Below are 15,927 nucleotides of genomic sequence, written 5' to 3' on the forward strand. Positions count from 1 at the left end.
ATACATTTTAATTGATTTTTTCTTATTTAGTATATGTAATCATTTCATATTTATTAAGATAAAACTTGGATGCAATTTCTCATCATATTTTTTTTATGCTATTATTCTTAATTAAAATCAGAGTTTCACTCCGGAAACTTTGCTGATATTTGATATAAATATTCAAAAGGAAAAAATAAATTATGCATCAACCGCAAAATTGAAAAGAAATTTTGTAGCCTTAAAAATTTGATATCAATTATAACTCGAATTAACATGATGATACTGGAGGTGGAAACATGTAGTTTTAGATAAAATAATAGAAAAAAGGGATACAAGTGGAGATGGTGGCTGGCGTGTTTGTTTGTTGATGAAAATAGGAGGAAGCATCGCTTCCATATTTGACTCATCTACTACTGATTATAAGGAAGAAGGGTTGGTGGACAAACAACACCAGCCAACAAAACAAAAACAACGCATAGTCAATAGAGGCACCTTATTCTACGTGATTATATGTATGTTATTACTATGTGATTCATTCATTGATGACGTGACATGCTTCTCCTCCTCTTCCCTATGCAAACCCCCCAAATTCTTTGAACCATTTTCACTACTACAAACAACAACTAATTTATTCATTCTCACCAGCCACATAGAGAGAGAGAGTGAAAGGGGTAGCTGGGAACTACTACTACTACTAAGAGAGGTGTGGCATTGGCAGGTACCACGTGCAGCTTTCATTGAAGAAAGAGAGAGACCCAACACTCCAACAGGCCCCAACCCAATACCAACACCAAAACCAAACCTACCTCACTCAACCCCATCCAACCTTTTGGTTTGGTTTGGATTTTTATCACTGATTGATCCTCAGCATCACCATTTACATGAACTAACCCAACACCTCTCCTCTCACTTATAATTCACCTTCTTATGCTCCCAGTGCTTCCCAAACTCCCACCAATTTGGTAGAATAAAATTAAAAAGAAACTCTTGATTTCGTCACCACAGCTTTCTCCCCAAGGTCTGTGTTTGCTTGTGACTGTTTCTCCTCCTTATTCTATCCGTGTTCCATGTGCTTGATTGATTCTCTTGACTTCATTTTTATTTTTATTTTTTACAACCCCTTTTATTGAGATGTTCTAAAGGTAGCTGAATTCTATGTTGTTGGTGAATTTAAGGAAGAGTCTTTGATGCCCTTTTGTTTAGAATTGGTTTTGGTTTGGAGGCTCCAATAAAAAAATTGTCATTTTTTGCTAAATCGGAAGTTAGAGGGGCTAATTGATTGAAAAGGTAGTGAGTTATCATGAGATGCTGACCTTTTTTATTTTTGTTTTTGTAATTGATGTTTTCGCCTTACCGCATCTGAGAGAGAGAGTGAGCTACTAGGCCGTGTTTGGCTGTTTGCATCTTACAGTGAAAGCTGCAGGTTTGGGAGGAATGAGTTTGTAACAGAATTTTACGGCTGGAATATTGATTTGCCAAATGAGTTAACCATATCAGCCACAGTCCTGAGTGTTTCTAAATCTGGAGTTTCTTATCAAGTCCATATGTTGTTCACCAAACAGAACTTAGCAGCCTTTTTTTTTATCAGTCCATTTTCTCTTACTTCATGTCAATCTTGCCAGTGAAAGTTGAGATGGATTTTGTACTGCTTAAATATATGCTTTATCTCGAGTTTCATCTATATAATAATTAATAAGTTGAACAAAGATTCTTCAGAAAGTTTCCAGAATTTCATTACTGAACAAGCAATATAAATTGAAATAAAAGAATCCTAATTCCTAATTGATTCTCATATGTCTTGAGCTGCTTGTAATCTATTTTTTATTGTGCTGTTCATAGGAGACTTATCGAAGGAGCACAGTAATGGCTGACATTGGGCATAGGAATGGATATGTAAACAGTGTACTGCCAAATAGGCCCCCTGCTGCAATATCTGAAGTAGATGATTTCTGCAATGCCCTTTGCGGAAACAGGCCAATTCACAGTATATTAATTGCAAATAATGGAATGGCAGCAGTCAAGTTTATACGTAGTGTTAGGAGCTGGGCCTATGAGACATTTGGCTCAGAGAAAGCCATCTTGTTGGTTGCCATGGCTACTCCAGAGGACATGAGAATCAATGCAGAACATATCAGAATAGCTGATCAATTTGTGGAAGTACCTGGTGGGACCAATAACAATAACTATGCCAACGTGCAGCTTATTCTTGAGGTGTGTTCTGTTGACTTCATGAGATTTTGTACTTCAAGTAATTGCCATAGCAGTTTTTGGTCAGGAAAGTTGAAAGCGACAAAGTATGGATGGCAATTATACTTGAAAATGTTCATTTATATTTTTCTGCTTGTTATAAAAGTTATTGATTTGAATGCCATCTAGAAGAAACATAACGCTATCCACCTCCCATGACATGAAATAGTCATTAGATAAAAATACGTATTGCATAATCGGTTACTGTTGCTAAATGTCTTTCTTGTTTCCTATAGTTAAATTCAGGTTATTCTTGTCATTATAGATTTTAGTGCTTATGTAATAATGATTCTTTTTACCTATATAACTTATATATTCTGCTTACTGGCATGCAATGTACTTCCCAGATGGCTGAGATAACTCATGTTGATGCTGTGTGGCCTGGTTGGGGTCATGCATCAGAAAATCCTGAGCTCCCAGATGCATTAAAAGCAAAAGGAATTGTATTTCTTGGACCTCCTGCTATATCTATGGCTGCATTGGGAGATAAAATTGGTTCATCATTGATTGCTCAAGCAGCAGAAGTGCCAACCCTTCCATGGAGTGGTTCTCATGTAAATTTCTATCTCCCATTATAGTGCCTTTCTTTTTTAAGGGATGCCCAGCTCATGACGTGAAATTTCTTCTTACAGGTGAAAATTCCGCCTGAAAGTTCCTTGATTACTATTCCTGACGAAATTTATCGGGAAGCCTGTGTTTATACCACAGAGGAAGCGGTGGCAAGTTGTCAAGTTGTAGGATACCCTGCAATGATCAAGGCATCTTGGGGTGGTGGTGGTAAAGGAATAAGAAAGGTTTGCTTCTTGCATAATCAATACTGTAGCATTTAGAAAATTCTATAGCATTCATGCTGTAAATCTTGTAAGTAATTTTGTCTTCCATGAGTATGTTAATTGTTTTCAAATTGAAAACTGCATAAATACCTATAAGAACAAGAAACTTTGTGCCAATCTTATTTTGGTATGATTTGTTTGGCAAAGTTTAGAAACTAACAGGCGTATGGATCTTTTAGGTTCATAATGATGATGAGGTAAGGGCATTGTTCAAGCAAGTTCAAGGTGAAGTTCCAGGTTCTCCCATATTTATAATGAAGGTTGCATCCCAGGTTAGATAATCCACTGATCTTTGATCTGAATGAACTTGATTCTTGGAGTCATGGTCGTATTCTGATTATCTCTTTTGTTTCTAAGTAGAGCCGACATCTAGAAGTCCAGTTACTTTGTGATCAGTACGGTAATGTCGCAGCTTTGCATAGCCGTGATTGCAGTATTCAAAGGAGGCACCAAAAGGTACAAAAACATTTTGTTGCCACTCCAAATTGCCATGGTGAAATGAGTCTCATAAATGGCCTAATCAATTGTTTGTAACAGATTATTGAGGAGGGTCCCATTACTGTAGCACCCATAGAAACAGTGAAACAATTGGAACAGGCAGCTAGAAGGTTGGCTAAATCTGTAAATTATGTTGGGGCGGCTACTGTTGAGTATCTTTTTAGTATGGAAACTGGCGAGTACTACTTTTTAGAGTTGAACCCTCGGCTACAGGTAACTGTTGACTAGATCGGTTCTATCTTTATTGTATGTTATAACCTTGGTTCTGACTTGCATCATAATTATTTTGTTATCTCTTGTAACTTATTCTCCTTTTGACTTTTGTTCTCCATTTGATTATGATTAATATGCCAGTATTTTATTCTAAAATGGACATGGAAGTGACTATTGTGTTTTTATGATAACACTTTTTTTTGGTAACATAGGCATTTTAGCCTAGTGATTATGTTTGGGAAATGCTTCTGTATATTTTTGGAGATTTTGTATGGATGGTGGTGGTGCTTGAAATCAGCTCTTCCTGTTTTATAGACCCTATTTTGTTTTTTAATGTTATTTCATTTTTCCTTTATTTTTCACCATCAGTGATTGTTTTGCTATATTGATTGTTATATAGGTTGAACATCCTGTTACTGAGTGGATAGCAGAGATAAATCTGCCAGCAGCACAAGTTGCCATTGGGATGGGTATCCCTCTCTGGCAAATTCCTGGTACAACTTCAGATATATTCTTTAGGCTAAATTATTCACTTGATCCTTATAGTAGTCCCCATTTTAAGTTTTAGTCCCTACACATGCACATGCATAAAAGTTAAGTTTTGGCCCTTATTGCTAACACCGGAGAAATTTTTTTGGCAGCGTGAAACTGCTATGAAAACTTCCTTACAGTGATAAATCACCACAAAAAAATTATTAGGGACTAAAACTTACAATTTTCTCATATAGAGACTAAAATTAAATGTGGGCAACAGTAGGGACCAAATGAATAGTGAAACCTATTCTTTACTATTCTTTACTTTATTCTTGTTTGCTAATTGATTTGATTTCTTACATGTGTCTCATTTAATAGAGATAAGGCGTTTCTATGGGGTGGAACATGGTGGAGGGTATGATGCCTGGAGAAAAACATCTGTTTTAGCTACCCCTTTCGATTTTGACAAAGCACAATCTACGAGGCCAAAAGGTCATTGTGTGGCAGTGCGAGTAACTAGTGAGGACCCTGATGATGGTTTTAAGCCTACAAGTGGCAAAGTGCAGGTTAATTACAAGTCCAACAGCAATCTCATCTTTTACTTCATTCATCCAGTAACTTGTACTGAGTTCAAGTATTTGTGCAGGAGCTTAGCTTTAAAAGCAAGCCAAATGTGTGGGCATACTTCTCTGTCAAGGTAAGTCTTCTGTTTCTTCAATGCAGGCATAACTTAAAAATGTTGGGGTGCTAAAGTTTTTTGAACTATTTGCAGTCTGGAGGAGGAATTCATGAATTCTCAGATTCACAGTTTGGTAAGTAGTAACTATTAATTAATTAAAAAAATAATAGTAGACAAATTAACTATTATTGATTTTCAAATACTCTATTTATCATTGTGATCTTCAATTGGGAAATTGCAGATTCCATAATATCATGTTGATATTGTTGGAATTCCCACAATGCCTGCCTCAATTCCTGGGTGTAACTTATATATTTGTTGGAAGTTCACTTAACGCCAATTGATTTTAATGTGGAATTTAACATAGTATTAGAGCCTATAACTCATCATCGTGAATAACCTATTCCGGTAGGCATCACTTGTTTTGACAGGCATTTGTGGAGGGGGATGTTAGAAAGTCCCACATTGCCTGTCTCAATTCTTGGGCTGCAACTTATATAGTAGTTGAACAACTTCACTTAATGCCTATTGGTTTTAAGATGGAATCTAACAGATATATTAATGTATAGGTCTTTTTTGTTCATTTTTACCTAATGCATATTCTTTTAGTGCATAATGAGCAATACATATTGCCTTGTTATGGGAAATATGATTAATGTTTGAATTCATGATCTAAGTAGTAGAGCAAGAGCTAGGATGTACAGTTGGGTTTGGTGGGAGGTTGCAGAAACAGAAATTTAAATGCATTAGTCAATAGGAAAAAAAATTTAATGAATATGAGATATAGTAAATATAGGTACTAGCTGATTTTCATGGATATGAGCGCATTTGCTTGTGTATGTAAAATTGTTCTTCATAGGTTTCCACACATTTAAAGCAGCTGCATTGTTGATAATAGTGATGAATAATTTTTCCTCTTGTGACGTAATGATTTCTTAACAAGCAATGGCTATGTAATTGACAATTCATATTCATTGCATTTTTATGTTGGTTGTCATACTTATAATTGTATTAGTGGTATTAAATGGACTATGTACCTCCAGTAGGTACATATGGTGTAACAGCATTTGATGTATTTACTCATAATTGTGCAACTTTCCTGAATAAAACAAAAAGAAACAGTGGCGTTGCATAAATTGTGGGGGTGGAGAGGGAAATAAGGTTCTGGAAATGGAGAGGGGTCTTTTAGATTATGGGAGCTAGGGAATAGGGATGATTATTATTGTGACTTGTGAGAAAAGAAGCAAAATATCATGTCCACTCAAGGATTTCCCAGAGTTAGTGAGAGCTTCTGATAATGATTAACAGATATTGATTCTTGTGTTAAGTAATTTATATAACAAACTTCACTATTGGTGAATTTTTAACTGTAGGGTATCAATTCTCCATAACATTCTTTCTTGTTCTTACAATCATGTATTTACACAATTCCCATACTAAAACTCACCTTATATTAGCTTCTAATATTGTATCTTTTTACCTCAGGGCATGTTTTTGCTTTTGGAGAATCTAGGGCCTTAGCAATTGCAAATATGGTTCTGGGGCTGAAGGAGATTCAGATTCGGGGAGAAATCCGTACCAATGTTGATTACACCATTGATCTTCTGAATGTAAATTACTCACATGACGAGAAATTATTTTATAGAAGCTGTTTAAAATGCTGAATTGACATTAGTAAAATATTTGATCTCAGGCTTCAGACTACAGAGAAAACAAAATTCACACAGGTTGGCTGGACAGTAGAATTGCAATGCGGGTTAGAGCAGAGAGGCCTCCCTGGTATCTTTCTGTCGTTGGAGGGGCACTCTATGTAAGCAAACTTGTTTTTTATATCCTTTTCTCTTTGACTTTTTTTTAGTTTCATATGGTGGAATTCATGACCTGTGCTTCTTCCTATTAATGCAGAAAGCTTCCACTAGCAGTGCAGCTTTGGTTTCAGATTATGTTGGCTATCTTGAAAAGGGACAAATCCCTCCCAAGGTATATTGTGTCTAAATGGGAAGACCATATAGTTCTCACTGTCCACTTAAACCCTTATTATCTAGTGATTCTAATTTAGTTTATAACTATGACAGCACATATCTCTTGTCCATTCTCAAGTGTCCTTGAACATTGAAGGAAGCAAATATACGGTATTTATTCTTATCAATTTTAATTTGATGGGCACTTTTTGTTGTCTCCTTACCTTTGTGGAGACTTATGCTGCCATCATTGGCAATAACCAATGTGTAATTCATGTCTTGTAAAACTATTTCTAGATTGACATGATACGAGGTGGGTCTGGAAGTTATAGATTGAGAATGAATCAATCAGAGATAGAAGCAGAAATACATACTTTACGTGATGGAGGTTTGCTAATGCAGGCAAGTATTTGTTCTCTATGTGTGTTTTTGATTTTGTAGTTTTGCCCATAACAGTACTATTCATCATAGTCAACATTATGGCATTCCATGGTTTGTGAACATTTTGCATTACTATTTCATTCATAATTAGATTCTTTGTTATAACTTCTTTGATATAGACATAAACTATTGCTGCTCTGGCTTCTAAAATTTTACTATCATGATTAAATCATTTAGCATAAACTCTTTTAGGATGTATTATGCTTCTCTATCAGTAGGTTACAGAAAATGTTATTTGTGAAAAAGTACTCCCTGTTTCTGGAGATGTTCAAACTTTTTTCTGCCAAATCTTGAAAAGGAATGTGGGTAATTTAGTACAGATGATTTATGCATTATTTAATGATTCCATCATTTTATCACAGTTCAGACTCTGATCAAACTATATCTGGAAAGATATTTATTAAAGCATCAGATAATTCTTTAGTATGGATAGTCTACGATTGGTCAGTCTAGCTAGAAATGACATGTGTGCCTAAAGTGCATCTTTTTAATTCATGCTAGTCATAAACTACAATATTATTGTGCTGCATCTATAAATTTATCTCCAATTTAGCTAACACAGTGGTATTTTATCGATAACATCACTATTTTATAACTGGTCTTTTGTTCTATATCTGGTACTTGAGTTATTAACTAGCAGTTTCCACTTGTTACAGTTGGATGGAAACAGTCATGTAATATATGCAGAGGAAGAAGCAGCTGGAACTCGCCTTCTAATAGATGGAAGGACTTGCTTGCTTCAGGTGAAATGAGTTCATTTTTACCTTAACTATTTCTTTTGTGGCTGAGGTAAGTTTCTAAACCTCTTTTTTCTATGCAGAATGATCATGATCCGTCGAAGTTGGTTGCCGAGACACCATGCAAGCTTCTGAGATATTTGGTTGCAGATGACAGTCATGTTGATGCTGACACACCGTATGCTGAAGTTGAGGTCATGAAAATGTGCATGCCTCTTCTTTCGCCTGCTTCTGGGATTATTCATTTCAAAATGTCTGAAGGTCAAGCAATGCAGGTATATAGCATTCTATTCCACATAGGAAGTACAATTGTTGAAATTGAAAAAGATAATAAAATTGTATCACCTTTTGCAGGCTGGTGAACTTATAGCAAGGCTTGATCTGGATGATCCTTCAGCTGTAAGAAAGGCAGAACCCTTCACTGGGAGCTTCCCAGTCCTGGGACCTCCTACCGCAATTTCTGGTAAAGTTCATCAGAAATGCGCTGCAAGCTTAAATGCTGCACGGATGATTCTTGCTGGGTATGAGCACAATATTGATGAAGTGAGTAAATTCCTCACCTTGATTCATTAACACTGTAATTTTACAGCATTCATAAGTGGTTGAGTCATCCATTACAGATAGGAGATTTTTGGATTCTATTATTATTATGAAACTTATATATGCTTGTCTTATTAACAAGCTATACAACTATCTCAGGTTGTGCAAAGTTTGCTTAATTGCCTTGATAGTCCTGAATTACCTTTCCTTCAATGGCAAGAGTGCTTGGCAGTTCTGGCAACCCGTCTTCCCAAAGATCTAAAAAATGAGGTAAAGGAATACCCTGCCACCTTTTTTTCTCTGGTTTAATACTTTAAAAGTAATCTGAGCTGGTGTTGAACTATGTGGTTTTTCAGTTAGAATCAAAATATAAGGAGTTTGAGGGGATTTCCAGCTCCCAAATTGTTGATTTCCCTGCCAAATTATTGAAGGGAATTCTTGAAGTGAGTAGTAGCTTTTCCTGAATTGCTCATTCTGGTGTTTTCCCTGCTAATGTGAATAATTTATGGGGCATGTTTTATACTGCAGGCTCATCTTTCCTCGTGTCCCGACAAAGAAAAAGGAGCTCAAGAAAGACTAGTTGAACCTCTATTGAGTCTTGTTAAGTCTTATGAGGGTGGAAGAGAGAGCCATGCCCATATAATTGTTCAATCCCTTTTTGAAGAATATCTTTCTGTTGAAGAATTATTTAGTGATAATATTCAGGTTATTATGATTATTCAACTGCTTGTACTAATATTATGTGGGTAATCTGTTATGACTCTTTATGATTTCTACCCTCAAAAGTAGTTTTTTCTGGGTGATGTTAAAACTTAAAAGAATCTTTGATACATTGTTTTGCTGCATTGTTTTTGCAAGATTCCAATTGATCATTATATATTTGTCTAAATCAAATTGTTTATTTATTGTCTTGGGGTTCTGTATATAAAAACTGATTAACACATTCTAGTTTTCTTCTTTTGCCTGTTCATTCCAATGTACAAATGATTGGTTTATCATGTAGCAAAATCTAAATCAGGAACTAAGTAGCTCTTCTATTATAAAAAATGTTTTCTTTATCTTTTAGTTTTCTAGAATATTCATATCCCTTTCCCTTGATGTTTAGGCTGATGTGATTGAACGTCTGCGTCTACAATACCAGAAAGATCTATTGAAGATTGTTGATATAGTGCTTTCTCATCAGGTATGAAATTTTATAACATGTTCTGCTTGGGTGTTTTGCTTACTGGATATCTTGTTGACAGTATATTGCAATTATATTAACTGCATTTTGTGATTTTCAGGGAATCAAGAGTAAAAATAAGCTGATATTGCTACTAATGGATAAATTGGTTTACCCTAACCCTGCTGCCTATAGGGATCAGTTAATCCGTTTCTCTTTACTCAACCATACAAATTATTCTGAGGTAGGACATTACTCTGAGAAGTTCTGTTCAAGCTGAAAATAGAGTTCCATGTTATTCATCGTGTTATATTTTTTGGTCATACCATATCTTCTACAGGGAGAGCATTGTGAATATATCCTTCGATTATCTACTTTTGTTTCATCTTGTGGATGATACTTTTACATCTTTGGAACATTTTGAGTGAAATCCTGGTTTGTAATTTTGTTGATGCAGTTGGCTCTAAAGGCAAGTCAACTGCTGGAACAAACTAAATTAAGTGAACTTCGATCCAACATTGCTAGAAGTCTTTCTGAGTTAGAGATGTTTACAGAGGATGGTGAAAATATTGATACTCCCAAGAGGAAGAGTGCCATTAATGACCGAATGGAGGACCTTGTGAGTGCTCCTTTGGCGGTTGAAGATGCCCTCGTGGGTTTATTTGATCACAGTGATCACACCCTTCAGAGGAGGGTTGTGGAAACTTATATACGCAGGCTCTACCAGGTATATCAGTTTTACTGCTAGTTTCATACTTTAATTTTTCTGTTTTTTATTTTTCCTTGGGGGTGGTGATGGAAGGGGATTATCACATTCTTTTTTAACTTCAAATATTCTCTATCAGCCATATCTTGTCAAAGGGAGTGTCAGGATGCAATGGCACAGATCTGGTCTTATTGCTACTTGGGAGTTCTATGATGAGTACATTGAACGGAAGAATGGGGTTGAAGACCAAACTTTGAATAAAATGGTGGAGGAGAAACATGGTGAGAAAAAGTGGGGAGTGATGGTTATAATCAAATCTCTTCAATTTTTGCCTGCAATTATCAGTGCTGCATTGAGGGAGGCAACCAACAACCTTCACGAAGCACTTACAAGTGGTTCTGTGGAACCAGTTAACTATGGCAATATGATGCATATTGGATTAGTGGGCATCAACAACCAGATGAGTTTACTGCAAGATAGGTACTGTTTCAGTAACTCATTAATTTGAACCTTTTTCTTTCAAATTGTTGAAGCATCGATGGTTTAATAGCTTACATTTTATTTGAGATTTATAGAGTAGTTCCAGTCTTTTAGCTATTGGTTTGATGATTAGGATCAATATGGGACCACCAACTAAAATTAAAGTTTTAGTTTTCTTATAGAAAACTAAGTGTCAGATGGACTAATATGCTTTTTGTTGAGCTACTGATCTGAACCTCCTTTCTCTTCTTGACAAGCAACTTTTGGTGTTTTACAGTGGTGATGAGGATCAGGCTCAAGAAAGAATCAATAAGTTAGCTAAAATACTCAAAGAGCATGAAGTAGGCTCCACCATACGAGCGGCAGGTGTCAGAGTAATCAGCTGTATTATTCAAAGGGATGAAGGACGTGCCCCAATGAGGCACTCCTTTCACTGGTCAGAAGAAAAGCTTTACTATGCAGAGGAACCTCTGTTGCGTCATCTGGAACCTCCGCTATCCATTTATCTTGAATTGGTTAGTTATTTTTTCAAGTCCCTTTACTTTAGCAGGTGGGAAAAAGAAAATTTCATTTATATGCTTGATCTTAAACTCAAACATTTGTCTGATTATAGGACAAACTTAAAGCCTATGAGAATATACGGTATACTCCATCTCGAGATCGGCAATGGCATCTATATACGGTTGTGGATCACAAGCCACAACCAATTCAAAGAATGTTTCTTCGAACACTTCTAAGACAGCCGACAACAAATGAAGGATTCTCTTCATATCAAAGGCTGGATGCAGAAACATCTCGCACCCAATTGGCCATGTCCTTTACTACAAGGAGCATTTTTAGGTCCTTGATGGCTGCAATGGAGGAGTTGGAACTTAATGCACACAATGCCAATATCAAATCTGAACATGCTCATATGTACCTCTATATCATACGCGAGCAACAAATAGATGATCTTGTGCCCTATCCCAAGTAATTATGGCTAAAACTTGTCCATATATATTCTTTTAGCATGACCAAGAAGCATTTGTCTCTGTCTTACATTTTGGATGTTATGTCAGGAGAATTAACATAGATGCTGGGAAAGAAGAAACAACAGTTGAGGCAATCTTGGAAGAACTGGCACGGGAAATCCATTCATCTGTTGGTGTTAGAATGCATAGATTAGGGGTTGTTGTGTGGGAAGTCAAGCTCTGGATGGCAGCTTGTGGACAGGCAAATGGTGCTTGGAGGGTCATTGTAAACAATGTGACTGGTCATACATGCACCGTACATGTAAGTCTTTATTTACTTCAAAATTTCAAGGAAATCTTTTCTGCATGCCACAAATTTTCTATTCATCTGTCTAAAATGTTGTTTTTGACAAGCAAAGTAGGTGACACTCTTGTAAGCATCAACAATTAACACTTCTGGGGAAAACTGTGAAACAGATGATTGGTTATGCTAATAATTAAAAAGGAGCATTTTTCTATATATTGGATAGAGAAATGCTAATTAGCATCAAGCGCAAATACCATACTACATACCTGTAAAGTATTTACAATCATGAAGCATTTCATAAATACAGCTCGTGTGTCAGCAATTCATTTATTTGAGTTTCTTCAGAAGACCTGTGATGAAACCTTTTTGATTGATAAGGCTCTTTGGGCAGGGAAAAATAGTCAAAAGAGTGATTTCTTTTTGATCAAGTGGAATGTTATTCTCTTTTCTTGAATCTTAAAAATTGTTCAGTATTCACAAAGTGACCTTTAATAAGTTAAAAAATATAAATAAGGACAATGGTGAACTTCAGTTTGTACCAGTGAACACTATATTCTCATTGATAGCTATATCTCCCCTTCTGTACTGAAAGGATTAATGGAGACTATTTGTAAATATTGATTTAATTCTTAATTTGTATAATTTCAGATATACCGAGAAAAGGAGGATACCGTCACTCATAAAGTGGTATACAGATCAGTCTCGATTAAGGGTCCACTGCATGGTGTGCCAGTGAATGAGAATTATCAACCTTTGGGAGTTATTGACCGAAAGCGTCTTTCTGCAAGAAAGAACAGTACCACATACTGCTACGATTTTCCTCTTGTAAGTGCTATTTAGTGAATTTAGTTTAACTATAGATTTCTTTTCTGTGTCTGTTTGTGTGTGTGTACCACTTTTTGTAATCATGGGATGACAAGACAAGTCAAAACATATTTCCTGAAGAGAAATAATTCTTGCAGGCATTTGAAACGGCCTTGGAACAGTCATGGGCAATCCAACAGCCAGGATTTCAAAGGGCCAAAGATAAAAATCTTTTAAAGGTAACAGAGCTCAAATTTGCGGATAAAGAAGGTAGCTGGGGTGCTCCTCTTGTTCCTGTGGAGCGTTACCCTGGACTCAACGATGTTGGCATGGTAGCCTGGTTTATGGAAATGTGTACCCCTGAGTTCCCATCTGGAAGGACAATATTGGTTGTTGCAAATGATGTGACCTTCAAGGCTGGTTCTTTTGGTCCAAGAGAGGATGCATTCTTCCGTGCAGTAACTGATCTTGCATGTACAAAAAAACTACCTTTAATTTATTTAGCTGCAAATTCTGGTGCCCGTTTAGGTGTAGCTGAAGAAGTCAAATCCTGTTTCAGAGTTGGTTGGTCTGAGGAATCCAATCCTGAGCATGGCTTTCAGTATGTATATTTAACACCTGAGGATTATGCTCGGATTGGATCTTCAGTGATAGCACATGAGTTAAAGCTGGAGAGTGGAGAAACCAGATGGGTTATTGATACCATTGTTGGCAAGGAGGATGGCCTTGGGGTTGAAAACTTGAGTGGAAGTGGGGCTATTGCTGGTGCTTATTCAAGGGCATACAAGGAAACCTTTACACTGACATATGTAACTGGCAGAACTGTTGGAATTGGTGCTTATCTTGCTAGGCTTGGGATGAGATGCATACAAAGGCTTGATCAGCCCATAATTCTTACTGGTTTTTCAGCATTAAACAAACTTCTTGGTCGGGAGGTATACAGCTCTCACATGCAACTTGGTGGACCTAAAATCATGGCAACTAACGGAGTCGTTCATCTTACAGTTTCCGATGATCTTGAAGGTATTTCTTCTATTTTGAAGTGGCTTAGCTACATTCCTTCTCATGTAGGTGGTGCACTTCCCATTGTAAAGCCGCTTGATCCTCCAGAAAGACCAGTGGAGTATTTCCCAGAAAACTCGTGTGATCCTCGTGCTGCCATTTCTGGAACCTTGGATGGTAATGGAAGATGGCTGGGAGGAATTTTTGACAAAGACAGCTTTGTGGAGACACTAGAGGGATGGGCAAGAACAGTTGTTACAGGAAGGGCAAAGCTTGGAGGAATCCCTGTGGGAATAGTTGCTGTAGAAACACAGACAGTAATGCAAATAATACCTGCTGATCCTGGTCAGCTTGATTCTCACGAGAGGGTTGTTCCTCAAGCCGGGCAAGTGTGGTTCCCTGATTCCGCAACCAAGACAGCCCAAGCAATATTGGATTTCAACAGAGAAGAGCTCCCGCTTTTCATTCTTGCAAACTGGAGAGGCTTTTCAGGAGGGCAAAGGGACCTTTTTGAAGGAATTCTTCAGGCTGGTTCCACTATTGTGGAGAACCTTAGAACATACAAGCAGCCCATATTTGTATACATCCCAATGATGGGCGAACTCCGTGGCGGGGCATGGGTTGTTGTTGACAGTCGAATCAATTCAGACCACATCGAAATGTACGCGGATAGAACAGCTAAAGGTAATGTCCTTGAGCCAGAAGGAATGATCGAGATCAAATTTAGAACAAGAGAATTGTTGGAGTCTATGGGTAGACTTGATCAGCAATTGATAACTTTGAAGGTAAAACTTCAGGAAGCCAAGAGTAACAGGGACATCGCGGCCTTTGAATCCCTACAGCAGCAGATTAAATCACGCGAGAGACAGCTTTTGCCTGTGTATACCCAGATAGCTACCAAGTTTGCTGAACTGCACGATACTTCCTTAAGAATGGCTGCCAAGGGTGTCGTTAGAGAAGTTCTGGACTGGTGTAACTCCCGTGCTGTCTTCTATCAGAGACTGCACAGGAGAATTGGTGAGCAGTCACTGATCAACAGTGTGAGAGATGCTGCTGGTGACCAATTGTCACATGCATCTGCACTGAACTTGCTCAAAGAATGGTATTTAAATTCTGATATTGCCAAAGGTAGAGCAGATGCTTGGTTGGATGACGAAGCCTTCTTCAGATGGAAGGATAATCCTGCAAATTACGAGAATAAACTAAAGGAATTGCGTGCGCAGAAAGTGTTGCTTCAATTGACAAATATTGGTGACTCAGCTCTAGATTTGCAAGCTCTACCTCAAGGTCTTGCTGCCCTTTTAAGCAAGGTAAAGCTCTTGAACTTTTCATTTCATCAACTATGTTGTCATGATTTGGTTACATTAACTGTTTAATATTTATACTTGCTTCATCGTATCTTGCAAATTTTGGTGCAGTTGGAGCCATCGGGTCGCGTGAAGTTGACCGATGAACTTCGCAAGGTACTTGGTTAGAGGACCTTTTTCGTGTCTTATAATTGTACCACATTTATTTGTGTTGATTCCCTTGGTTAAGTTGTTATACCCAAGTGAAAGGAGGCTGTAGCATCCCTCATTGCCGAAGGGATCCGTTGCTTCAAAGTGTAAATGACATGAGTTTGGATGGTAATTAATTTATGCAGTTAGAGGATCACAACCGGCATCACCATGTTCCATCTATTTATTTGCTGGTTGATTGATTCTTTTGGTATATTTGAATAAAATTGTAATAATGTGTAACATTGTTTTTAATGCATAACAATTTTGGGTGGACGATGTCACAAAGTTTCAAATCACCATTGGCATTGATTTTAGGCAAATATTAATCAAGCTATCTATTAATTTTTCAACAAGTTTTAATACATCTGATTGACTCATAAAATTAGAATTAGAATTTAACATTTTAATTTTA

General features: G+C 37.0%; 1 protein-coding gene across 1 annotated transcript; it reads left to right on the forward strand.

Moving 5' to 3' along the window:
- The first annotated feature begins 421 nt into the window (after positions 1-421).
- Positions 422-15,811, forward strand: LOC114409310 (acetyl-CoA carboxylase 1-like). The gene is made up of 32 exons (XM_028372725.1): positions 422-1,000; positions 1,822-2,193; positions 2,577-2,783; positions 2,862-3,023; positions 3,242-3,334; positions 3,423-3,518; positions 3,600-3,773; positions 4,174-4,267; positions 4,626-4,813; positions 4,894-4,944; positions 5,020-5,059; positions 6,412-6,536; positions 6,620-6,736; positions 6,832-6,906; positions 7,002-7,058; positions 7,185-7,289; positions 7,985-8,071; positions 8,149-8,340; positions 8,420-8,608; positions 8,765-8,875; positions 8,962-9,048; positions 9,134-9,310; positions 9,711-9,788; positions 9,889-10,011; positions 10,225-10,494; positions 10,613-10,953; positions 11,231-11,468; positions 11,567-11,922; positions 12,012-12,225; positions 12,859-13,035; positions 13,173-15,326; positions 15,435-15,811. Exons 2-32 carry the CDS (start codon positions 1,846-1,848, stop codon positions 15,489-15,491), a joined length of 6,783 nt encoding a protein of 2,260 aa, XP_028228526.1. The 5' UTR covers positions 422-1,000; positions 1,822-1,845; the 3' UTR covers positions 15,492-15,811.
- The last annotated feature ends 116 nt before the right edge of the window (positions 15,812-15,927 follow it).

This window comes from Glycine soja, chromosome 4 (assembly GCF_004193775.1).
Source record: "Glycine soja cultivar W05 chromosome 4, ASM419377v2, whole genome shotgun sequence".
NCBI classification, from domain to species: domain Eukaryota; kingdom Viridiplantae; phylum Streptophyta; class Magnoliopsida; order Fabales; family Fabaceae; genus Glycine; species Glycine soja.

Coding starts and splice junctions, on each gene's coding strand:
- LOC114409310 (XM_028372725.1), top strand. CDS start 1,846: ATGGCTGACATTGGGCATAGGAATGGATATGTAAACAGTGTACTGCCA. Junction 4,268..4,625: donor CCCTCTCTGGCAAATTCCTG/GTACAACTTCAG, acceptor CTCATTTAATAG/AGATAAGGCGTTTCTATGGG. Junction 6,907..7,001: donor AGGGACAAATCCCTCCCAAG/GTATATTGTGTC, acceptor TAACTATGACAG/CACATATCTCTTGTCCATTC.